The sequence below is a fragment of the Microcaecilia unicolor genome, chromosome 8 (genome assembly GCF_901765095.1).
Source record: "Microcaecilia unicolor chromosome 8, aMicUni1.1, whole genome shotgun sequence".
NCBI classification, from domain to species: Eukaryota; Metazoa; Chordata; class Amphibia; order Gymnophiona; family Siphonopidae; genus Microcaecilia; species Microcaecilia unicolor.
In genome coordinates this window covers 140,065,951-140,092,112 of record NC_044038.1, presented here as the reverse complement: position 1 = coordinate 140,092,112, position 26,162 = coordinate 140,065,951, and the positions used below count along the sequence as shown (strand labels likewise).

General features: G+C 40.9%; 1 protein-coding gene across 1 annotated transcript in view; it reads left to right on the top strand.

Annotated features, from left to right (window-relative positions):
* The window catches only part of GABRG2 (gamma-aminobutyric acid type A receptor gamma2 subunit), a 150,177-nt gene extending 129,747 nt beyond the window's left edge, over positions 1 to 20,430 (top strand). Inside the window, exons 9-10 of the mRNA XM_030213399.1 lie at positions 15,602 to 15,625; positions 20,155 to 20,430. Of these exons, the coding sequence (XP_030069259.1) occupies positions 15,602 to 15,625; positions 20,155 to 20,430 (300 nt within the window). The remainder of the gene's footprint in view (positions 1 to 15,601; positions 15,626 to 20,154) is intronic.
* Positions 20,431 to 26,162: the final 5,732 nt, after the last annotated feature.

Here is a 26,162-nt window from a genome sequence, read left to right as displayed (position 1 = left end):
AAAAACCACAATAAACCCTGAGCCCCCTCCCGTCCCCCTTGCAATGTCCCCTCTTTCCCTCGTCTAGTCTCTCTCGCGGCAGCCATTTTACAGAGGTGCCACAAGGGACAGGAGCAAGTGGGCTGCGTTCCTGCCCACAACAACCCTATTGGACCAACAAGGATGGTAGGTAAGCCAGGGGGCTTACCTTCACAGTTGGGGGGGGGGGGGAACGAAGGCTGGGGAGAGTCTTAATGCGGGCTTGGGGAAAGGAAGAAGGGAAAAAGGGGACATTGGCATGGCAAGTTTGGGAGGCTTCTTTTAAATATAAAAAGAAAAAAAAAAGATATGCGACCATGGCAGTTTGGGAGACTTCTTTTAAAATATAAAAAGAAAAAAAAAAGATATGCGACCATGGCCCAATATTCAGGTGGGGCTGCATAACTCTTATGCAGTACCGGATGAATATCAGCCAGGCCTACATAAGCTCTGGCAGCCTGCTCGTCCCAAATTATCTCTCAATATTCAGTGCTGGTGCCCAGACATGTACCAGCACTGAATACCTTGGGATAATTTAGCTGGCAATGATCAGAATTTAAAAAAAAACACCAACTGCCGCCAGCTGAATATTGTAGGGGGGAATATATTTCCATTCAGTATCACAAATTTACATTATTTTAGGAGAAAAAAAAACCTCAGTTTCCGCTGGAAAACTTTCTTGGTGGATCAGAGAGTTTATTCTATATCTCTGGCAACATTCAGCTGTTTTCTATAAGTGGCTCTAAAAAAGTCTCCAGATATCTTTTCATTCAAATTTTATCTTTTTTTATTTTTAAATAAGTGCCATAAATTCTATAATTTTCATTAGAAAGATTCCTTTGTGAACATCCTAACCTGTTACTATGCATACTTTTGCAGGAAAAGAAGAAGCACTTTCACCCACGCTTCTTCAGGGGATGTATTGTATTGTATTGTAACATTTATAACCCGCACTTTCCCACCAGTAGCAGGCTCAATGCGGCTTACATAACAAAACAAATTTAAAAGATAGCACAAAATGAATAAAACATGTCCTTCCATGCCTCTCTGTCCAGTCAGCATCACACCTGTTTCAATCCTGCATGTGGCCATTAACGTTGGAGCCCTTACCGACACTTATTTTCTAGGCAGTAAGAGCTCCTGTGCTAGCCACATGCTAATCGGTTAGTGTGCAGTAATGTATCTGTGCTAATTGACTAGTGCTGGGCATGCCTACTCTCCGCCCTCAAAATATATTTTTTAGCTCATGGAAAGCGCACATGATGTCAAAATTACTACAGAACTGATTTTTAACATGCAGTAAACACACATTGGTGCTTACTGCAGCTTAGTAAAAGGGCCCCAAAGTCTGCGGTATCTAGTTATCGTTCTGTAATCAGAACATGCTACCTGAATAATGCTTCCATGCTCATTCCTCACCCATGATATGCCTCTAAAAATATTTCAAAAATGAAAAAATAAAAGAAAGGTTATTTTATTTATTTATTAGGATTTATTTACCGTCTTTTTGAAGGAATTCATGCAAAGCAGTGTACAAGAAGAATAAATCAAACATAAGCAATAGACAATTACAGCAGTAAAAATATTCAATTAACAATGCAAAGTATGGTATAGTATACTATTACAATGTCAACACAATACATAATAGAACATTTTAATAGACTGCATAGGGTATAAGCAAAGAAGGAGCATATAGATAGTTAAGAGAGTAAGAAGAGTTAAAAAGTAGGTGACTGATTTAGAGAAAGTTGCACAAGAGGTCAGAGAGATGGTTAAATTCTCAGCTAGGGTAAGAGTGGATAAACATGTCCTGCTGCAGTATGTGCAGCCCGTGTCACTCCTTGTGTGTGTGAGTGAGACTAACACGTTAGTGACTTCTTCCATTAAAGGCCTAGTTGAAGAGCCAAGCTTTCACCTGCTTCCTGAAATAGAGATAGTCTTGTGTTAAGCGGAGCCTTTCAGGCAGTGCATTCCAGAGTGTGGGGGCTACTCCGGAGAAGGCTCGCTTGCGGGTACCACATCGTGAAATGTCTTTTGGAGAGAGTGTGGTTAGTGATAGTCCTTGAGAAGACCTTAGTGTCCTTGGTGGTGTGTGGAAGATTATCCTATTCTTCAGGTATTCAGGGCCATATCCTTTCAGGGCCTTGAAGACCAGACATAGAGTTTTAAATTTAGCCCTGTATTGTACTGGTAGCCAATGAAGTTAGCACATGGAAAAGAGGAAATCACTGTAAAACACTTTATTCTTTTTTGTGGTATGCGATTTCTTTCATGTTAAGCAAGGATTAGGTCTTAATGCTCCTTACTTAAAGGACCCCTTAAATGCCAATGTAGTAAACTGCAGCCAGAATTACAAATACAATCATGTGTAAGTATTTGCTGCTTTCAACATCCAATTTTTCTTTTGTGAAACCATTTGTAAACATTGCTTAAAGTTGCTAATGAGATGAAGAATCATGCACAAATCAACTCATTAGCTGTTTTTCAGTAGCAAAATTCTTCACAGAAAATTGCATAAAGCATTTATTTTTCATTGTATTTAATTGCTTCCGAGGAAGGTGTAGTTACTTTTTTTATTGTGACAAATTCTACAGTTTCATGCAAACTGCATTGCAAATAAAATTTTCATGAAGCCATGTTAATATCATTGATAAGCTGATATTGCAAGAAAAAAACTTGAGTGGAACTCAAACAATTTGAGATTTAGGCACACTAGGCCATATTCTATAATTAGGCATGTACATTTTGGAATACCCACAAAATGCCCATTTCCCCAGCCATAACCATGCCCATTTTTGCATGCATGCATTAGAAGTTCAGCGCTCTTTGTTACAGAATACGGTTAGTGAGTTGTGCATGTAAATTCTAATCAGTGCCAATTAGTGCTCATTATTGCTTGTCAAGTGCTGTTATTATTAGCGCTCATTAGCTTAAGACAATTAAGTCACACATGCAGGCTTATTTTTGAAACAGAAGGGTGCCCATCTTTTGACACAAATCGCAAGATGAGCGTCCTTCTCACAGGGTCGCCCAAATCGGCATAATCAAAAGCCGATTTTGGGCGTCCTCAATTGCTTTCCGTCACGGGGACAACCAAAGTTCATGGGAGCGTGTCGGAGGCATAGCGAAAGCGGGACTGGGGCGTGCCTAACACATGGGCGTCCTCAACCGAAAATGGAAAAAAGAAGGGTGTCCCTGACGAACAAAAGGACCAACACTTGGATGACTTTACCTGGTCCTTTTTTTTCTTACGACCAAGCCACAAAAATGTGTCCTAAATGACCAGATGACCACCGGAGGGAATCGGGGATGACCTCCCCTTATTCCTCCAGTGGTCATCCCCCTCCCACCCTCAAAATTTTTTTTTTAAATATTTTTCCAGCCTCTATGCCAGCCTCAAATATCATACCCAGCTCCGTGACAGCAGTATGCAGGTCCCTGGAGCAGTTTTAGTGGGTGCAGTGCACTTCAGGCAGGCGGACCCAGGCCCACCCCCCCTACCTGTTACACTTGTGGTGGTAAATGTGAGCCCTTCAAATCCCACCACAAACCCACAGTACCCACAAGTAGGTGCCCCCCTTCACCCATAAGGGCTATAGTAGTGTTGTACAGTTGTGGGGAGTGGGTTTTGGGGGGCTCAGCTCACAAGGTAAGGGAGCTATGCACCTGGTAGCAATTTCTGAAGTCCACTGCAGTGCCCCCTAAGGTGCCCAGTTAGCTTCTCCCACGACCAAAGGGCTTGGATTTGGTCATTTCTGAGATGGGCGTCCTCAGTTTCCATTATCACTGAAAATTGGGGACGACCATCTCTAAGGACGTCCATCTCTAAGGTCGACCTAAATTTCGCGATTTGAGCGTCCCCGACCGTATTATCGAAACGAAAGATGGATGCCCATCTTGTTTCGATAATACAGGTGTCCCCACCCCTTCGCCGGGATGTCCTGCGAGGGTGTCCTCAGGAAAACTTGGGCTCCCCTTTCGATTATATAGTAACATAGTAACATAGTATATGACGGCAGAAAAAGACCTGCACGGTCCATCCAGTCTGCCCAACAAGATAACTCATATTTGCTGCTTTTTGTGTATACCCTACTTTGATTTGTACCTGTGCTCTTCAGGGCACAGACCGTATAAGTCTGCCCCGCATTATCCCCGCCTCCCAACCACCAGCCCCACCTCCCAACCACCGGCTCTGGCACAGGCACAGACCGTATAAGTCTGCCCAGCACTATCCTCACCTCCCCACCAGTAGCCCTGCCTCCCAACCACCGGCTCTGGCACAGACCGTATAAGTCTGCCCAGCCCTATCCCCGCCTCCCAACCACCAGCCCCGCCTCCCGATCTTGACTAAGCTCCTGAGGATCCATTCCTTCGGCACAGGATTCCTTTATGCTTATCCCACGCATGTTTGAATTCCGTTACCGTTTTCATTTCCACCACCTCCCGCAGGAGGGCATTCCAAGCATCCACTACTCTCTCCGTGAAAAAATACTTCCTGACATTTTTCTTGAGTCTGCCCCCCTTCAATCTCATTTCATGTCCTCTCGTTCTACCACCTTCCCATCTCCGGAAAAGGTTCGTTTGCGGATTAATACCTTTCAAATATTTGAACGTCTGTATCATATCACCCCTGTTTCTCCTCTCCTCCAGAGTATACATGTTTAGTTCAGCAAGTCTCTCCTCATACGTCTTGTAACGCAAATCCCATACCATTCTCATAGCTTTTCTTTGCACCGCTTCAATTCTTTTTACATCCTTAACAAGATACGGCCTCCAAAACTGAACACAATACTCCAGGTGGGGCCTCACCAACGACTTATACAGGGGCATCAACACCCCATTTCTTCTGCTGGTCACACCTCTCTCTATACGGCCTAACAACCTTCTAGCTAGGGCCACCGCCTTGTCACACTGTTTCGTCGCCTTCAAATCCTCAGATACTATCACCCCAAGATCCCTCTCTCCGCCCGTACCTATCAGACTCTCCCCACCTAACACATACGTCTCCCGTGGATTTCTACTTCCTAAGTGCATCACTTTGCATTTCTTCGCATTGAATTTTAATTGCCAAACCTTAGACCATTCTTCTAGCTTCCGTAGGTCCTTTTTCATGTTTTCCACTCCCTCCGGGGTGTCCACTCTGTTACAGATCTTAGTATCATCCGCAAATAGGCAAACTTTACCTTCTAACCCTTTGGCAATGTCACTCACAAATATATTGAACAGAATCGGCCCCAGATCCTTGAGGCACTCCACTACTTACCTTTCGCTCCTCCGAGCGAATTCCCTTCACCACCACCCTCTGGCGTCTGTCCGTCAACCAGTTCCTAATCCAGTTCACCACTTCGGGTCCTATCTTCAGCCCATCCAGTTTATTTAAGAGCCTCCTTTGGGGAACCGTGTCAAAAGCTTTGCTGAAATCTAAGTAGATTACGTCCATAGCTCGTCCCTGATTATGCCCCCAATGGTGTTATAGAGTCAGCGCCAATTCTGGTGCCTAAATTTAAGCAACCTATATAGAATCTGGGGGTAATGGGGGAAATAAGAAATGCGGCCATTTTACAGCCGCACTAAAAGTGATCTCAGTGCGTAGTAAACCTACGTGCTGGTCTTAGCGCAGGCCACGTTTTAGCACAGCTTAGTAAAAGGGCCCTTAATGCAACAACAAAGCAGCTGACCAAGGAACACCACTGCCCTCAAGTTTGATTTTTTAAAAATCCAGTAAAAATATTTATGTCAAAAGCAAAACAAATTTCTCTATCAATGGGGAAGACTAATAAAGTAAACCGTATGAGGGCAATTCTAGAAAGTGGTTCCTAAATGTAGGCATGACAAAAAAGCATATTTAGAGCAAATTCTATAATGGGATTAAGGAGTGCCTTACCCATAATAGAATACTAGTGCAAAGCCACTTGTGAGCCAAAATTTAGGCACAACAGAAGTGGGACTTGGATGTAATTGTAGGATGATCTTATGGTGGCAAACAGGTAGAAAAGATGATGGTGAAAGCTAGAAGGATGCTTGGGTGCCTAGGGAGAGGAATGGCTAGCAGGAAAAAGGAGGAGATGATGCCCCTCTGTAAGGGTGGTGAGACCACATTTAGAATATTCTGTAGAATTATGGAGACCCCCATCTTCAAAAAGATATAAACAGAATGGAGTGGGTCTAGAAGGCAGCTACTACAGTGGTCAGTGGTCTTCATTATAAAGCGTATGGGGACAGGCTTAAAGATTTCAATACGTATTCTTTGGAAGAAAGGCAGGAGAGGGAAGATAAGATAGCAACATTTAAATACTTATGTGGCATAAATTCATAGGAGGCAAGTCTCTTTTAATTGAAAGGAAGCTGTGGAACGAGGGGGCATAGGATGAAGGTGAAAAGGGATAGACTCAGAAGTAACCTGAGGAAATACTTCTTCACGGAAAGGCCTCCTGGTGGAAGTGGTCTTGACAAAAACAGTATATGAATTCAAGAGAGTTTGGGACAAGTACATAGGATCTCTAAGGGAGTCATAAGGAGAGTAGATGGCATGAATGAGCAGACTGGATAGGCCATATGCCCCCGTTATCCAAAAGCATTTATCCAGCCAGGATTGGCATCTGACTGGTTAAATAGCACTTAATTGGCTATCTGGCGATATTCAGCAGGGGATAGCCAGCTGTCCCCCGCTGAATATTCCCACTTAGCAGATAGGAGATAACCGGCTATATCACACGATATAGCCAGCTGTTCTCAAATATTCATCGTATAGCCAGCTATTGTAAGTGGCCACATCAGGCCGCGTAACTAAACTTAACCAGCTATCTCTGAATATTAACTTCGCTGGTTAAGTTTAAACCGGCCAAAGATAAACCATATATTCGGTCCCAGTCACCAGAAATGGCCGTCATTGAATATCTGGGCTGACTGTCAGCCCCATGGTCTTTATCTACCTACATTTTTCTCTGTTTCTCTGTCAACGGCAACCATAATCTCATACTATTCTATAAACTGCGTGCATTGCTAGGCCAAGTACCCATGACATGCCCATGCTCTGCCCACCAGTACAACTCATTTGCAGTTACATGCCATTCAACTTGTGTGCTCGCCTAGCACATATATGCATGAATGTCAATTTGTGACATCATTTAGGCATGTAAGTGTGCCTATTCTATAAATTAGTATGCTAAATTGCACCTATATTTAGTTGCCCTTTATATAATTACCCTTCACATATTAGATTATCTCATATGTTTTGAAATGTGAAATATAATTTTTGAAAAGCTGTTTGACCCCTGTTTAAAAATTAGCGTGTGCTAACCATGTAGACACCCGTAGGAATATTATAGGCATCTACACAGTTAGCACGTGCTAATGTTTATTGCGTGCTAAAAACGCTAGCATGCCTTTGTTAACATGGGCCTTTGTTTCCTGTTTTTACTTTTCAGTCTTTCTCTTTTTGCACTCTTTATAGCAGTGCTCACCACTCTTTCTGCATCAAGGATCCCAATACTTGCAGCCACATAAAGATTGTGATCCCTGGACAGTGCAGTCATATTAGACCAAATTCTATAAGTAGTACCAAAAAATTGGCACTCATAATTTGGCAACACAGCCATGGCCAGCACATGCCGCTCCCACATTAATATCCCCTCACAGTTATATGCTGGAACACTTAAGTGCCAATGACAGAATTTAATTCCTCTGTGTCACTTCTCTACACTAAAGTTTGCCTGTTATAGAGAAGTGAAACAGAGGAATTAAATTCATCTACAAAGAGGGTAATAAATAGAAATAAATCAAAACATAGAAAAGAAAATAAGACTAAGTACATTTTTTGATTAGCTTTCGAAGATAACCCTTCTTCTTCAGATCGGAAATAAGCAGATGTTTATTTATTTATTTGTTTGTTACATTTATAGCCCACATTTTCCCACCTATTTGCAGGCTCAGTGTGGCTTACAGAGTACCGTAATGGTGTTTGCCATTTCGGTTGATAACAAATACAAGATTGTGTTGTAGTCAAATGAGGTGGAAGTGAATCAGGTGTGGTTATCCCACACCAGGGTACAATAAGGTTGTATACTGGGGGAGTTACATAGATGACATTTTTGTTATGGAATACTACTGGCTGAGTTACTCCAATCAAGTTTGACTGTAATTTCTATTATGAACATTTCAATTTTCTAGATGTGTTGACAAATGTCAGAATATATAAGCGAAACACAAAAGCATTCCAATGACAGTCTCTCAGGAAGAGGGTGGGGTGGGTTAGGTGAGAAACAGGGAGAGCTGGATGGCTGATAAGAGAGTGACAAAGCAGTAAAAATTTATGGTTTATAGTGGAATAGAAAGCCCAGATCTTTGTTAAGTCTTGTCTGGTGGGTGTCAAAATATTTCATCATTTTGACTTCAAAGGTCTTATGTGGTATATATCATTCAATGCAAAAAGTGTGAAGAAGGGTATTATATTGGAGAAAGAAGCCAGATGCTAAAGACAAGGCTCAATGACAATGCTCAATTTATTTAAACACAATTTTAAACATTCCAATGCCAACCAGGATGCCACCTCTGTGGGACAGCACTTTACAATACCAGAACACTGAATCAATGATCTAATGTTAAGAACACTAAAAGGAAATTTTAAGACAATCAGTAACCTAATACCATTGAAGTCAAAAAGATAAAATATTTTGACACCCATCAGACAGAACTTAACAAAACAAAGATTTGTGCTGTGCTGCAGAGTTATTAGCTACCTCTTTTTTGGGTCCTTTTACTAAGGTGCGCTGAAAAGTGATCTGCGCTGGTGTAGACACGTGTATTGGACGCGTGCAGGTTCATTTTTCAGCGCACCTGCAAAAGAGGCCTTGTTTGTTTTGGGCAAAAATGTGCATGCCGCAAAATGAAAATTGATGCGCGTCCATTTTGGACCTGAGACTTTAGCGGTAAGGTCTCACACGTTAATCGGGCAGTAATTGTCAATGCACATACAATGCCAATTACTGCCCAGTTAGCGCTGTGTGCTGGAAATTTTCCGGCGCACCTACTGGCTGCACACACAAAATGAAATTACTGCCCGGGCCATACGGTAGCCGGGTGGTAGTTCCAAATTGGCGTGCATTGGGTGCATGTAAGCGCCTATGCGGCTTAGTAAAAGGGTCCCTTTGTTTATTGTAATGCTCTGTTGTGTGGTCTTCCCTGCTCAGGTTATGAGCTTTTCAGGTGGCACAGAATGCTGTAGCATGGCTTTGTATGGGTTTGACTTGAGAGGTACACATTCCCCCAGATTCTATATAGCATGCCTAGAGAGCTGTGCCGAAATTGAAGCATATTCTATAACAATGCTTAATTGGCTTAACAAGCTAATCAGCATTGATAACACCTCTTAAACAATAATGAGCACTAATTTGCAATAATTAGAATTTATACGCACAACTCTGTAATGCAGTGCGCCTAAGTTCTAACATGCACAGGAAAAGGGGGTGTGGTTATAGGCGGGGAAATGGGTAGTCCAACATTTATGTGTGTAGTTATAGAATATGTCCCAGTGCACCTAAATCTACATTCCAGAATTTACGCCACATTTTCGTTGGTGTAAATGGAGACATTTAGTTTTAGGCGTTGAGATAACAACTAAGCATATTCTATATACAATGCCTAAATATAGGCGCCGTTTATAGAATACGCTTAGTCAGCATTGATTTCTGTGCAGATTTTTTAGGCGCCATATATAGAATCCCCCCCATTACGCCTCAGTTGCAGCTGTTACATTGGTTACCCATAGTGCAGTGTATTGAGTTTAAGCTCCTATTGTTGGTATTTCAGGCACATCAGGGTGCTACTCCATTGGCTTTGGTGCAGAGTTTTCAGGCATATTGTCCTGCGAGAACTTTGCGGTCTCAAGATTTGAATTTAGTGATTGTTCCTTCATTTCATCAAATGCGTTTGGAGGAAATTTGAAACCAAAGTTTTGTTGTTGCTGGTCCCTGGTTGTGGCATTCTCTTACTTTGTCCATGCACCAGGATTTCTTCTGTGCCTTAGTTTAAAAAGCAGTTGAAAACCTTGTTGTTTTTGTTTACCTGATGGGAGGATTTTCAGGATTTTGTGGGGAATTGGATGTTTATATGTTTTATTGTAATGTTTTATGTGCTATTTTATAAGGGGGTCTTTTACTAAAGGTTAGCTCGAGTTATCTGCAGCAGGTTCCATTTTATTTCTATGGGCCCTGCTGCAGATAATTCGAGCTAATCTTTAGTTAAAGACCCCCTAAGAGTTATATTGTACTCTGCCTAGATGTTTGGATAGGTGGGTTATATATGTCTTATATAAATAAATAGATACATAAATAGAAACAGTCCAAATGCAGCAAAATCAAAAATTCAAACAGAAAAACGCTTATCTGTGCCTGACGGAGGCCTTCCATTTCATTCAAGCAGCTTCCTCAGGGACTGTGTTTTTAATGAAATTGTCAAACTGAATGAGAAATTATATTGTTAAAATCACAGTCCCTGATAAAGCTGCTTCACTGAAATGGAGGGTCACTGTAGGTCACAGATAAGTGTTTTCTATTTGGATTTTTGATTATGCTGCATTTGGACTGTTTTTAAGACACTTTAGATTTGCTATTAATTATACTTAAAAATGTTGAAAAATATTTTTAAAAAAGCATATAAAAGACTGGAGTTTTTTTGACCAGTGAAATATACCAGAATCCTATTAATAGGCACTTGAAAAATACAGGGCTTCTTTTACAAAGCCGCGCTAGTGGTTCCTGCACGGCACATGAGAGGAAGCCCATTCAATTCCTTTGGGCTTCCTCTCATTTGCCTCATGGGAATCGCCAGCATGGCTTTGTAAAAGAGGCCCTCAGTGTCTGTTGGCAGCGGAAGTCTTTTTTCCTCCATTAGAAAAATCAACGTTAACCTAATAATTATTTTGGATGGTAATCTTGCCTCAACGGCGTTGTGTGTTTACAGTTTTATGTGAGGTCAAGAGTAATTTTTCCCTGTGAGTCCTGCCATTGCTCTGCCTAGACTCTAGATGTGTTCACCTTCTTGTAAAATATGAGCTAGGTAAGATATGCATGTATTTATAGAATAGCGCTTAGGCAGGTTTTGTGAATTTACATGCCTTAGGGGTCCTTTTACAAAGGTGTGCTAGTGTTTTTAGCACACACTAAAAATATGCATGTGCTACACGCTAGAGATGCTCATATAGTCCTATGGGTATCTCTAATGTTTAGCACAAGCTAATCATTAACATGCACTAAAAACACTTGTGTGCCTTTGTAAAAGACCCCTTTAGTGCATACATACGTGTGTATATGCCATTATTCTAATCATTTACATGTGTTTTTAGACTATAAATGTCAGTACCTGTTTTAAAGAATTACACCCATATGTGTGCATGTGCTTGTCCATGAATTGTTTATTTATTAGGATTTATTTACCGTCCTTTTGAAAGAATTCACTCAAGGCACTGTGCAAGAAGAATAAATCAAACATAAGCAATAGACAATTACAGCAGTAAAAATATTCAAATAACAATACAAAGTATACTATCTCTATATAATAAAAGGCACCTCCAACGTTCTGAAGCCTCAAGCCGGAAATTGAGGCGCCAGAGATATCCGGTTTGCCCTGAGTGTCTGGCCTGCCCTCGCGTCATAACGTCATGACGTCGAGGGCGGCGCTATGACAATCGGCCAAACGCCATCTCCCTGACCCTCGGTAGATATTTACCACCTCCGGAGGACTAACATTGCCCGCACAACGTCGGAGAGAGACAGGCGGGGACGTAAGCATCGGCGACACGCGATCTCACTCCCCTTGCCCCTCGGCAGCCATTTCCCTACTTCGCAGGACTCCCATCGCCCCGGGCCCGCACAAACTCGGAGACACGGAGGGAGCGACGCAGGCAGGCAGCCTGAACGTTGGACACACGCAGGGAGCCAGCTTGCCTGCCTGAATGTGCCAGGAAGGGAGACAGCTTCAGTCGGAGGGAGCGCCACGACCCTGAAAGGCACTGGAAGGGGGGGGCACTCGAACCTCAACCTGCGAGGAGGGAAGGGGGGGCACTCGAACCTCAACCTGCGAGGAGGGAAGGGGGAAAAACGCCGGCAGACGGAGGGACCACCATCCTGAAAGCCCAAGGGAGGCGGGGCCAACACCCTGAAGCTGGGATTCCCTTTCACACACACACACTCACATTCTCGCACAAACACGCCACACACACTCTCACTCTGTCACACTCACACATTCACTCTCTCTCACACACACTCTCTCAAACACTACGATACAGAAAAACGCCGCCACAGGGCCCACGATCCTGCAGGCCGGGGGGGGGGGGGGCCACGACCCTGAGGCTGGGAGGGGGGAGGGACGACATGGATATGGGAAAAGGAAACACGGGGGGGGGAGCGGGAAGGATGCCAACACATGCAGGGGGGGACCCCTGTGGCACACTCTCTGTCTCGAACACACACTCTCACACAGACAGTCTCACTCTCTCACACACACACACACACACACACACACACAGTCGCAAATTCACTCTGTCTCTCACACACTCACTGTCAAACATACACACTTCCATGAAAACCTTGCTAGCGCCCGTTTCATTCCTCTCAGAAACGGGCCTTTTTTACTAGTAGTATACTATTACAATGTCAACACAATATGTAATAGAACATTTTAATAGACTGTGTAGGATGTAAGCAAAGAAGAAGCATATAGATAGGTAAGAGAGTAAGAGGAGTTAGAAAATATGGAGTAATTGTTAGCAGATGGCTAGACTGTATCTACTTAGTTGGAAATTCATTCAAGAGTACCCCAAGGTTCTGCTCTCTCACCTGTTCTGTTTAACATTTACATGTTATCACTTTGCAAGCTTTTGAAAGGTTTGGGAATATCATACAGCCTATGTGCTGATGATATTCAGAGTTTTTCCACCATTGAAAAACCATTTGAAGAAGGATTTGATTGCTTGCACCTTTTTCTTTTTTCAACTATAAAAAATTGGATGTCAGCAAATAGACATAATATGACTAAGACCCAGATAGTGATTCTGTGCATGATAAATGTTAAACAAGAGATGACATACCTGGGAGTGCTCTTGGATTCTTCATTATCCTTTTCAAGTCATTGGAGGGTTTGGTGAAGCAATTTTTTTAAAATTACAGCTTTTGAATAGCTTGAGGGTTTTCCTTTCTGATGACAATTTTAGGTCAGTGATCTTTTGATTACTGTAATGCTCTGCTTCTGGGAGTTCCGGGATATTTGGTGCATCCTCTTCAGATGTCACAAAATGTCTTGGTAAGTTAGTGACTACAACAAATAAACTTGATCACATCACCCCAGCCTTGATTAAACTTCACTGGCTACCGACTAAATGGTGTGCACAGTTTAAGATCTTGACATTGATCTATAAATGTGTAAATAGTGAGGCACCTACTACCTTAGCAACTTTGCTAAGAATGTATTGTGAAATATATATATATATATGATTGGAAGATTACAGATCAAAAATGTTCTATGTGGAAGGGGCAAGACTGTGGAACCAGTTTCCAGACCAGATTCGTACATTGAAGAACTATGGTCAATTTCGAAAGTATATAAAGGCATTCTTATTTAAGGAGGCCTTTGGTACTGAATTGGAGGCTTGATTTTTATGTATTGATCTGCTGGAAGAGCAATAGTGGAGAAGTATATGTCTTTTTAATATATATGTATTGCTTGTAAACCACCTAGAAAGTTTGATAGTGCAGTATATAAACTGTGAAATAAATAACTAATCACCCTGTTTACTAAGCAGCACTAAGAGCACATTAGCATTTTTAGTGTGCACTAATGATTAGCACATGCTAAATGCTAAGTTGCCCATAGGAACATATGTGTGACTCTAGTGTTTGGCACACACTAAAAACACTAGCACAGCTTAGTAAACAGGGCCCTAAATAAATAAAAAACATCAGTGTGCTGGCATGACATGTGCTATCTGCATTCCCCAACAGGTATCACTCAGGTTTTGTACTTACCGCACTTTAGTAAAAAGGGCACTAAGGTTGAGTATGATGTCCAATTATGCATTTTACACAACTGAAAGCTTAATTTACATTTATTATTATTTATAATCTGCCTTATCTAAGGTGGAGAACAAAAGTACACACATAAACAAATACCAGCTTACAACAATGACATTCAAACTGACAAAAACATCACACAAAACAGCAAGTCCAAGGCCCCAGGTACCTCACGTCAGATGATAAGCAACCTGTTTCTCCATTTCCGGAGATCCAATGGAAATTTATTCCATTCACATGGTCTAGCAACCGAGTAAACTCTTTTCCTTGTCTGATCTAGTTGCACTTGTCGATAAGAAGGCACAATAAGTTCACTTGTATTTGCAGAATGCAAAGCTAGAGCTGGTACATAACGCTGAGTACTATCACACAAATAAGATGAAGAAACATGATGAAATCCCAAATAAACTAGTACCAATAAATTACTTCTTTTCACAATGCTATCCCAACTGACATCCTGTCAGTGCAATACTAGGCACTGATTGGAGTGATGGGGGACTCTGCAAGCATGCAGTGCCCAAACTTTTTTCTATCTTTGGGGCCTTTTTACTTAGCTGCATAAGCGTCTATGCTCACCCAACGTGCACCAAAATGGAGTTACCACCCAGCTACTGCATGGCTCTTGCGGTAATTTAATTTTTGGCGCGCATCCGAAAAATATTTTTATTTTCAGACACACGTATCGGACACATGCCGAGTGGCATTTGACGCATGTAGGTCATTACTGCCCAGTTACTATGTGAGTCTTTACCACTAGGTCAATGGCTGGCAGTAAGGTCTCAGACCCAGAATGGACGCACGGCAATTTTCATTTTGCTGCACGTCCATTTTTGGCAAAAAGTTTAAAAAGGCATTTTTTACAGGTGCACTGAAAAGTGATCCTTTGCCCGCCCAAAACATGCGTCTACACTACCACAGGTTATTTTTCAGCACGCCTTTGTAAAAGGAACCCCAAATCTGTAGCTCCTTTTACATCTTGTAATTGTTTATTGTAAACTGTTTAGATTGTTTATAATATATAATGTTTCAAATATATAATGAATTGGAAACTTAGGGGTAGCTTAGTTATCAAAACCGTGGGAGTTGGGCGTAGGGGACTGAAAGCTGATTGAGGGGACTTCAAAGCTGGAAATCCACCTAGGGCATATCTTTGTTCCTGTGGGCAACTGGCACTGTGTGAGCAACTCTATATGAAGAGGTTGAATTTCTGATACATACCTGATTGCCTGAGTGCTCAAAATAATAACCAGCATTTTAGAAGCCTACACTGTAGTTTTCTTCATTGAAAGCAAGACCAGCACTGTTCATTGCAATAACTGGAAGCAGGATAACCATCCTTTCATTCTGTGTCAGAACTTAAGGTTATTTCACCTATAATTATAATTGTCTTTCTTTTTAATTGCCAATGTTTTCAAGTAAACTTTCTTAAATATTTATAATTTGGTTTTCTTCTTTTCCCCACCTTACATACAAAAAACCCAAACAATCAATGGTTTTCTTTTCTGTCTGCAAAACAAAAGCTTCTTCGGATGTTTACAATGAAGGTATAATGCTTTTGGAATGGTCATTCACTGCATGTGATTGCTGAGTTATTAAAGAAGCTTAAATGATATTTGTAATAGCCCAACATTTAAGCCTTCTAATTAAATGTGATGCTAGAGATTTTTCCATATAAAATGCAACATAGTAATACAGTAGTTAACGTGCTGTCATGCATTATCCTGTTATATTCAAAAGCTATCCATAATTTTGGACCACATGAGCGGAGAAAGTAGATGATAGCTGCTATAAAAATGTCTGCTTTTCTCTTCCTCGCTTCTCTTTTAGTCATCATCTGCACCAAGACCCATCATTACACCTTTTCAGAACTTACACGTGTCCTGAAATTTTATTGGTAAAAACAAAAAAAATGAAATCATTCCTAAAATTCTAACATGCAATCAAAATTATATATTAGCATTGCAATCAGTACTGGTGCTGTAATTTAGAGTTTTGAAAAGGTTTAAATTGCACAAATCTTCCAGTGCTGGGTCTCACATCTGTCGTATAGCATAAGTATTTGAAAAGTAGCACAGTTCATATTTCATTTGCCAGTGGTTTTTTTTTTAAAGATATAAGGCTAGATTTTATGTATGGCACCTAAAAAATCGTCACTGAAAAACCCCCGCTTAAGTGGTATTCTACAAGCGATGCCTTAAAGTTCAGCGCAGTTTATAGAAGAAACGCTTAAGGGGATAGGTCATGCATAAATTTAGGCACCACCATTTGCACCAATGAAAACGTGGTGCAAATATCCGTGCCTAAATTTACGTGCAAACATCATTATTCTATAATTACACATGTAACTCAAAACCACATCCCCGATGGGCCCCAAAATGCCTATGATCCTCATATTTCCACGCCTCCGTTTTCAGGCCATGTGTAAATTTTAGGCGTGGATCCTAAATTTACATGTAGAAGTCCCAATTAAAATCTTGTTGGTGCTAATAATTGCTCGTTAAAAAGCTAATTCTTGGCACTAATTGGCTCGTTATGCTATTAAATTGCATGCACAAATCAGGAACATGCCTAAATTTTTGTGCGTAATGTTTGGTGACTTTTTATAGAATCAGGGGGCTATTGTAAATTCACAGACACAAAGAAGCGTATAGGTGGCAAGTCTATAATATAGGTGGTAACACGCACCCATTATCTGTGCAACTGTTTAGAATAATGGCATTTACATGTATATGTACAGACGTACGCATGAAAATACCTGTTTAGCTTACATAGCATGTATTTGCAAGGAAGCATACCCATGGGTGGAGCTCATACACGCATTAATGATAGAATTAATATTATAATTTACGCATGGATCTGTAGAATTTAGGCAGTAAAACACAATTGCTGGTACCTAAATGTTAAGTACGGATATACCAGTTAGGCTAGTACTCTATAAGGGAAAGTAGACACCTATAGTTAGAAAAGATGTCGACCAGGTGTCCTGTTATGAAATTGGCCTGTTAGTAATTAACATCAAACTAGAAACAAGAAGCCAGTTTTACCTAAGCTGACTTATCTGTGTAATGTGAGAATTAGTGCATGCTTACAGCTTGCACACTACAATAATAGTTAACACAGTGCATTAAGTGTTAGCTCATGCTGATTATTTCATTAAACAGTTCATGCAGAAATCATTTCAGGGTGTTGATTGGGTGGAGAATGGAACACAGAGGTTGTAGTTATGAATTAACTGCTAATGCAGCAGATATCATGATGATGTGGAGGGACATTTTCAATAAATTGTCTTAAGTCTGACTTTGGACATTTTGATAGAAACATCCAACATTTGAGTGGTGAATATAGCCATTTTGGAACCTGAAAAACATCACTTTTTGCCTAGACATTTTGAGCTCAGTGCATTTTCTTGTGGGACCATTTTGGAAAATAAAACATCCAAGAGAAAAGTGCCTCCAAAACTAGCCATTGGGATGTCTGGGAGCCATCATTCTTAGTAGTCTGGCCACACAGACATCACATCAGAATAGTGGGGCAGTGGATTCACATAAAAGGTCCCAGGTAAATCACTACAATAGCTCTCAAGCTTGCTGGTGTCACATATATGTAGGTATAGTAGATAATTAGTGTATTTTGAAGGACTCACACGTTCCACCACAAGTGTACCAGTTAGAGTGGGATATGAGCCTGGGTCTCATTCTCTACAGTCCACTGCACTGACCACTAGGCTACTCCTAGGACCTGCTTGCTGTTCTAATAGGAATGGCCATCATATGTGAAACTGTCATACAGCCTGGTATGTATTGTCAGTGTCACATCTCAGGGATGAGGGGGGATATACCTTAATCCCCCCCCCCCAGTGGTTATGTGGTCACTTAGTCATGATTGAAACAGGTCTAGCCAAAAACATCTCAATTTTGGCCTTAGACATTTTCATTTTGTTCCATTATTGCAGAAAAAACATCTATCATTTGGGGCCACCCATATCTACATGGGTGGAGTCTGGGTAGAGTGTGAATGGGGTACAAACCTACATGCATAACTGCTTGAACACTATAAGCTACACACATATCTCCAGAATCTAGGTGTGAACATTTATCCAATTCTGTGGCTAGTGCAGATGCTTGCCCCTAAATGCATATGTGCATATATACCTGGTTATGCTAGTATTTTTTAGTGGAAAATGGGTATCTACTTTTCTTTATAGAAAAGGTTCTAATTAGGTGCCCTCTAGGATCCCAATTCTAGAGTTCCCTCTTAATGTACATTAACCCCTGAATTCTATAAAAGTCGCTAAAAATTGCACAATTTGTGTGCACAATTTAATTGAATAAAGAGCCAATTAGCACTTTTAATTGAGATATTAACAAACATGTATTGGAGCTAATTGGATTTAATTAGAATTTACATGCATAAATTTAGTTGTGGGATCTGTGCCTAAATTTTACATGCAGATCCAAAAAGTGGGCGTGGTCATGGCGGATCAGGGGCATTCCTTTAATTTATCCGTGCTGTTATAGTTTAAAGAGATTTACACCAAGGTTTCGTTGACGTAAATGGTCATGCCTAAATGTAGTCAGGTTTCCTGGCTGTAACAGCTATTTTATAAATGGTGCCTAACTTTAAGCACTGTTTATAGAATAGTGCTAAGTGTTATTTATTTTGGCACCATTTATTGAATTTAGTCCTTAATGGTTTCTCCTTTTTGAGTCTATAGCTGCAAACAATGTTTCCTCTAAGCAATATGGGGTTCTCTGCCCATGTTTTTGCCAGTAAATGGAAGTGCTTCAATATCACATGTACGATCAACACCCCCCAATCTATCTCATGTATTCTTATAGCCACTTTGGAACAGAGAAAGCCTGAAATAGATATTTAGGTGAGTCTTAATTCTGCAAAATTTGTGATCCACATACAAAGACAGACAACTTGGTGATATTTAGTTTGTTGAATGTTATTGTAAGGTACAAAAATCATATTTCACTTTGTCCTTTTGCACACCTCAGAATTTCATAGTAGAAAGCACCAAATTTTTAAGGGCTTCTTTTACAGAACTGCACTAGTGATTCCCGCATGGCAAATGAGAGGAAGCCCATAGGAACTGAATGGGCTTCCTCTCATTTGCCACACCCAGAATTGGTAGCACAGCTTTGTAAAAGAGGCCCTAAGATATTTGCATCTGTTAGTTAAACTTTAAAAATATTATATACTCACTGAAATGCAGTAATGACTTAGGACTGTGTTCGGGATATCTACAATGAATATTCATGAGAGATATTTGCATGCAGTGGAGACATGCAAATCTCTCTCAAGAATATTTATTGTGGATGTCCTGAAAACCTGACTGGCTGGAATGCCTCTGGGACCAGGTTTGGGAACCGCTGACTTAGCATAATCCTAGCATTTAAACATTATAGAGGACACTACATGCGTAAGAAACATGGGGCTCTTTAAAATGAGTGAGTCCAGAAAGTCCATCAGAACATGATAATTCTTTTTAAATGGTATTAAACATTCCTACGTGCTTATTTCAATAATATTTAGCATTTTAAGCACAGAACAATAGGGATCTTTTGCTATAGCAAAGTAATTATCTAAAAGTAGCTTCCTTAATTATGTTGCAATATTGAACAATAAATATATTCAGAGAAAGCTACCTTAGAGATATGAAAGCCAATCAAAATGAGTATTATATCATTTTAATAATACTGGTATATAGTAGAGGTGTGGTCTTGCTACTCTAACGCAAATATGATTGAATATTCCTTTAGAGCTATGACAGTATTGCACAATTAACTGAAAATGGGCCAGGAATCAGTAGGTCTTCTGAGGAAGGGACACTAAGGTATGATGTACTGTTCCACAAGCAGAAATCACAAAAGGAAATCCACAGAGTAACATGGTATTGCTGCATGAAATACTGTGCTACTTCACAAAATATTAACAGAAGATCTGAATGCAACTCATGTGGCTATATTATGGTCAGCCGCTGATAATTATTTCTAGGTCTAGCTACTGTACCATCAGCCAGAGTATTAGAAATATAGTTATGGTGTCTTCCTTCTCTTCATTCTAGGCCCCTACAATTGATATCCGGCCAAGATCAGCCACAGTTCAAATGAATAATGCTGCACACTTACAAGAACGAGATGAAGAATATGGATATGAGTGCCTTGACGGCAAGGACTGTGCCAGTTTCTTCTGCTGTTTTGAAGATTGCCGCACAGGGGCATGGCGGCATGGAAGAATACACATTCGGGTAGCCAAAATTGACTCCTACTCCAGAATCTTCTTCCCAACCGCCTTCTGTTTGTTTAACCTGGTATACTGGGTGTCCTACCTTTACCTTTAAATGAGCAACATAAGCCTTACTAGTTTCTTGTCATGATGTTTTGCTTTCTACACTTAAAATTATATGGAGGTCAATATTCAAAATGGTTTAATTGGGCAGGAGAGGCTCCTGCCTGGCAAAACCCCATTGAGCGATCCAGAATCCAATATTCAGCAGCACTTAACCAGTTAGTTCCGCTGAATATGTCCACTAACCATCCATCTCCAAACAGAATCAGTAAGGGGCTATCCGAGGGCAGAGTTAGGGCAGAACATCAACTTAGCTGATTAGGTCAATTTTCAGTCCACAGTTAAAGGGCCCTTTTACTAAGGTGCAGGAGGGCTAATGTGCAGGTAGTGCATGCCAAATCGGCACTACCACCAGGTTAGTACATGTGCAATAATCAGCATTTGGTGCGCACTACATGGTTACCACGCAGGTATCACGTCAGCCTTTACCACTAAGTCGATGGGTGGCGGTAAGGGCTCAGGCCGTAAATGGGCGCGATTGTTTTAATTTTAGCGCACATTTTCAGGCCCATTTAAAAAAGCCCTTTTTCCCAGCTGCGGTAAAAAATGGCTTAGCACATGCCCAAAACACACGCCCATACTACCGCAGGCCACATTTTACTACTGCTTAGTAAAAAGACCCCTAAGTAACCACTTAAAGTTAGACTAGCAAAATAGCTGAGGACACAACATGGCAAACGGTCCACCAAATCCAACATGGAGGATAAAAGCAAGAAGCAGACATTATAAGAAGACAGATAGCCTTTATTTAAAATCCTAAGGCTCCCAGAGGTATAAACATCTGTGCCCGACGTGGCCATGTTTCGCCAGGAAGTGGCTGCATCAGGGGTTAAGTTATGTTATAGAGGTTTTACAGTCAGTCTTCCCAGGCTGCCTGCTGAGCCTCTCTCTCATATGTGGTCTCTAGCTACCCCTCCCCCAAGGTTCCTGTTCTTGGTCAAAGGGATTTTGTACTGGAAGCAAATGGCACATTTCTCATCTGAGCTGATCAAAGAATCACAAATCCTAGAAGAGTAAAAATCTCTATAACATAACTTAGCCCCTGACGCAGCCGTTTCCAGGTGAAAAATGTCCATGTCAGGCACAGATGTTTAAATCTCTGGGAACTTTTAGATTTTAAATAAAGACTGCCTGCCTTCTTATAACATCTGCCTCTAGCAAAATAGCTGTCCTAATTTTATACAATGAGTTAACCAGCTTCAGTCAGAATATCTGCCAGTGCCCAGTCAGCGGATATTTACGCTGGGAGCTGTACATGCCCTGGCATTGAATATTTGGGATTAGTTTGGCCCAAAGCTGGAAGAGGCTTACTAGCCACTTACTGCTGAGAGATGAATATCGGGCCCATATATGACACACTTTCAGTGGCCTGGTTTCTCTAGTGCCATCCTCCAGTATTGTCTATAACATATCATGCATCTAAATAAAATGCAATATGGTTTCTGTGATGTAAAAAAGAAATGATAGGAAATACAAAGAAAACAATGCAGTTCTAGTTCCCAGAGCAGCAACGAACACTAGAAAGAAATGTGCATTTGAAAGTCCAATGTCAAGATCCTCTCACTTCTCACATACAGCAAGTGATGGCTACTGGAATGCCTGATTGAAGCTATGTACAGTTTGCAGTAAATTATAAATATGCTTCAACATTGTCCTCTGTAGACCTTTTCTTTGCTTTCAAAAGACCCATTTTTCATGTCCAATAAGTAATATCGAGTTACAGTTAATTTATTTTTATTTTTCAAAACCAGAACTTTGTTACCATTTCAAAGAGCACATGTAAAATGCTGTAAATATTTTATTACCTTGTGGTGCATAACATTAGTGCATGCAATTTGCTTCAGTCGAAATAAAATAAATAAGTACGGACCCATAATGTTGTGATTTTTATGTTGTGTCTTTACCTGTATTCCTCTAACTAAAATGCTATTTAAATCATGAATAATATACATTTTAATGTTCTTTCTTTTCCACTTGAAAAGACTTCAGTACCATGTATGATATTATGGAAGAAAAGGTGAACAGGAGAAGGATATGGTCTTCACGATGATGGTGGGTAGATGAATAAGCAAGGAAGGGACAAATGGAAGATAAGGGGGTCCGTTGCATTCAGTAACAACAATCCGTGAAACAAAGGACTCAACACAGCCATGTTTCAGCACTAGGGCCTGCGTTAGGAGTTAACAATTCTACAACAGATCACCCAATATACAAACAGGCGACTTAATACACTAAAGAGTCCTTTTACAAAGGTGTGCTAGCATTTTTAGTGCATGCTAATGATTAGCGCATGCTAAACGGTAGAGACGCCAATAGAAATATATGGGCATCTCTAACTTTTAGTGCATGCTGAGTTCTTTTTAGAGTGTTAAGCATGCAGATGCGTACAACCCTGTCTCTCAGCATTTTCGAAAGAGAAGGGAGCCCATCTTCCGACACAAATCGGGAGATGGGCGGCCTTCTCTCAGGGCCGGCCAAATCGGCATAATCGAAAGCTGATTTTGGCCAGCCTCAACTGCTTTCTGTTGCAGGGACGGCCAAAGCTCAAGAGGGCGTGTCGGCAGTGTACCGAAGGTGGGACAGGGTCATGGTTAACAGATGGCCGTCCTCGGCCGATAATGGAAAAAGAAGGGCGTCCCTGATGAACATTTGGCCGACTTTATTTGGTCCCTTTCTGTTCACGACCAAGCCTCGAAAATGTGCCGGAACTGACCAGATGACCACCGGAGGGAATTGGGGATGACCTCCCCTTACTCCTTAGTGGTCACCAACCCCCTCCCACCCAAAAAAACTAATTAAAAACCATGTCCAGCCTCTATGCCAGCCTCAAATGTCATACCAGCTCCATCACAGCAGTATGCAGGTCCCTGGAGCAGTTTTTAGTGGGTACTGCAGTGCACTTCAGGCAGGCGGACCCAGGCCGATCCCCCCCTACCTGTTACATTTGTGGTGGTAAATGGGAGCCCTCCAAAACCCACCAGAAACCCACTGTACCCACATGTAGGTGCCCCCCTTCACCCTTTAAGGGCTATGGAAGTGTTGTACAGTTGTGGGTAGTGGGTTTTGAGGGGGGGGGGCTCAGCACCCAAGGTAAGGGAGCTATGCACCTGGGATCAATTTGTGAAGTCCACTGCAGTTCCCCCTAGGGTGCCCGGTTGGTGTCCTGGCATGTGAGAGGGGACCAGTGCACTACTAATGCTGGCTCCTCCCATGACCAAATGGCTTGGATTTGGTCGTTTCTGAGATGGCCGTGCTCGGTTTCCATTATAGGCGAAAACCGAGGCCAGCCATCTCTAAGGTCGACCTAAATGTTGAGATTTGTCCGCCTCCGACCGTATTATCGAAACAAAAGATGGCCGCCCATCTTGTTTTGATAATGCGGGTTGCCCCGCCCTTTCGCGGCACCGTCCTTAGAGATGGGCGCCCCAGTTCGATTATGCCCCTCCAATTCTTTTTAAAAAAATGTTCTTATAACATTCACATGTGTGGAGTTTTAACATCTTGTAAGACTTTTTATTTGGCTATTTCAAACTATCTCTCAGGAGGTGTGATCATTTGATTGTATTCTCCAGTATAGGTGCAGTTTATACATTTTTGGATCCATATATGTGCCTTGTGGAGTGACATGTGCTTAACTAACTGGCGTATGGCAAAATATTTTTAATTCACACTACACAACTTCAAACAATTTAAGCAGTTGTAAATTTTAGTTTAATGGACCATCAAAAGTGATCGTCCACTGGGGGGGGGGGGGGGGCAACCACTATTGTGAATGTAGGTGAAACAACTTAAATCGTCATCAGTCTGACTTCCTTTTCAATGCTTATAATTTTTCGATTCATATAACATTTTTTGTTTTATATATTCATCTATTCACGTTTTATATATTCAAAAACTTCAAATTACTTATCTTGAATGTCACTTGATGGGGGGTAAGTGCCCCATTCGCTGTTTAAAGGCTTCCCCCTAATATGATAAACACAATTTTAGTTTCAAACTTTGTATGTTCCTGCCTATATCCTCCAATGCTCGCATACCTTATTTTGTAGTGCTGTGCATCTGCACCCTGAAAATCATCTATCAAAATGGCCACGGTGTTTTAATGTCTGTTAATAAAACCCGGGACCACGTCACCTGACTTTTAAACTCTCCAACCATATCCCAGAATAAATCAGCATCATCCATTCTAATTCTTTGTTGAGACCCGAAGGTTCAACCTTATTCAGATTGTATATCCATTTTTGTTCTTTGTAATTCAATTATTGTTCAATGTTACTACCCTCCCTCCCGATCTCCACTGAATTGATAATTTGCCATTTCAGTTCGTCAACCTTGTGATTAGTCGCCCACCAGTGTTGCACCAAAGGTGCCTCTTCAGATCGTGTTGTAATTTTAGATTTATGTTTATTCAAGTGCACCCTGACTTGTCGCATGCTCCGTCCCACATATAATTTGTCACAAGAACATTGTTCAACATATATAATGTTTTTAGATTGGCATGTCGTATTTGCCCTAGATTTTATTACTTTCTTGGTTTGGGGATCAGTCCATGTATTTCCTTCAATTGTACTCCTACACAATTAGCAAGAGCCACACTTATTAAGCGGACCATGCAATCCATTATCAACTTAGTCATTTTTAATTTTTAATCACTCTCCAATGTTTGGACCTCTCTGATAAGCAATAATAGGATGATCCTGAAAGCATGAGTCTAACTGTAACACGTGCCAGTGTTTATGAATAGATGGAGTAATTTTGTGAGATATATTAGAGTATGATAAAACACACACCAATTTGCCTTCTTGTTCATGACACTCATAGAACAATGATCTCTGTGCATACTGGGCTCTTAAATATGTTTGTCTTACAATTTTTGGAGGATATCCTCTGTCCATGAATCTGATTTTCAATTGGCCTGTTTGTCTTTCAAATTCTTCATCGTTATGACAAAGGCGATGGAGGTGCAAAAATTGACTAATTGGAAGACTCACCTTGTCTATATGGATGAAAACTATGATATTTTAAATAATTATTGCGATCAACTTGTTTGCGATATACTGTTGTAACAAACCTTCCGTCGGACTTCATAATTAGTATATCTAAAAAGCTGATGGAGTGAGTAGTATAATGAACCTCAAACTGTAAATTTGTATCTAACTGGTTTATCCAAGATATAAATTGTAGCAGTTCCTCTTCATTGGGGATACAAGATGGGGTCAGTCTTTGATTCAATATGTCCTCAATCATGTTTAATGCTGCTCGTTGGGGCATATTGGTGTATAGAGCAAAAAATTATAAGCATTAAAAAGGAAGTTGGACCGATGACGATTTAAGGTGTTTCACCTACTTTCATAATAGGGGTTTGCCCCCCAGTGGAAGATCACTTCTGATCGCCCGTTAAACTAAAGATTACAACTGCTTAAATTGTTTGAAGTTGTGCAGTGATACTATTTTGTGTGGATTTATCAACAACTGCATAATTTAAAGTTTATTAGTGGGGTGCCCCTGTGAATACTTATGGGAGAAAAATATGTTTAATGGCATTCTCTGAATAGTGCTTGTGCCAACTGTTTTTTGTGCTCACTTATTGAATTTTTGTCACCTTTCTTCCTTTTTCTCGCTTTATTCATCACAGAAATATGAGTGGGACTTATTCTTTTTCTCCTGTATTTTATCTCGCACATTCATACAGACAATTGTTGCTCCTTGTTTTTTTCTAGCGTA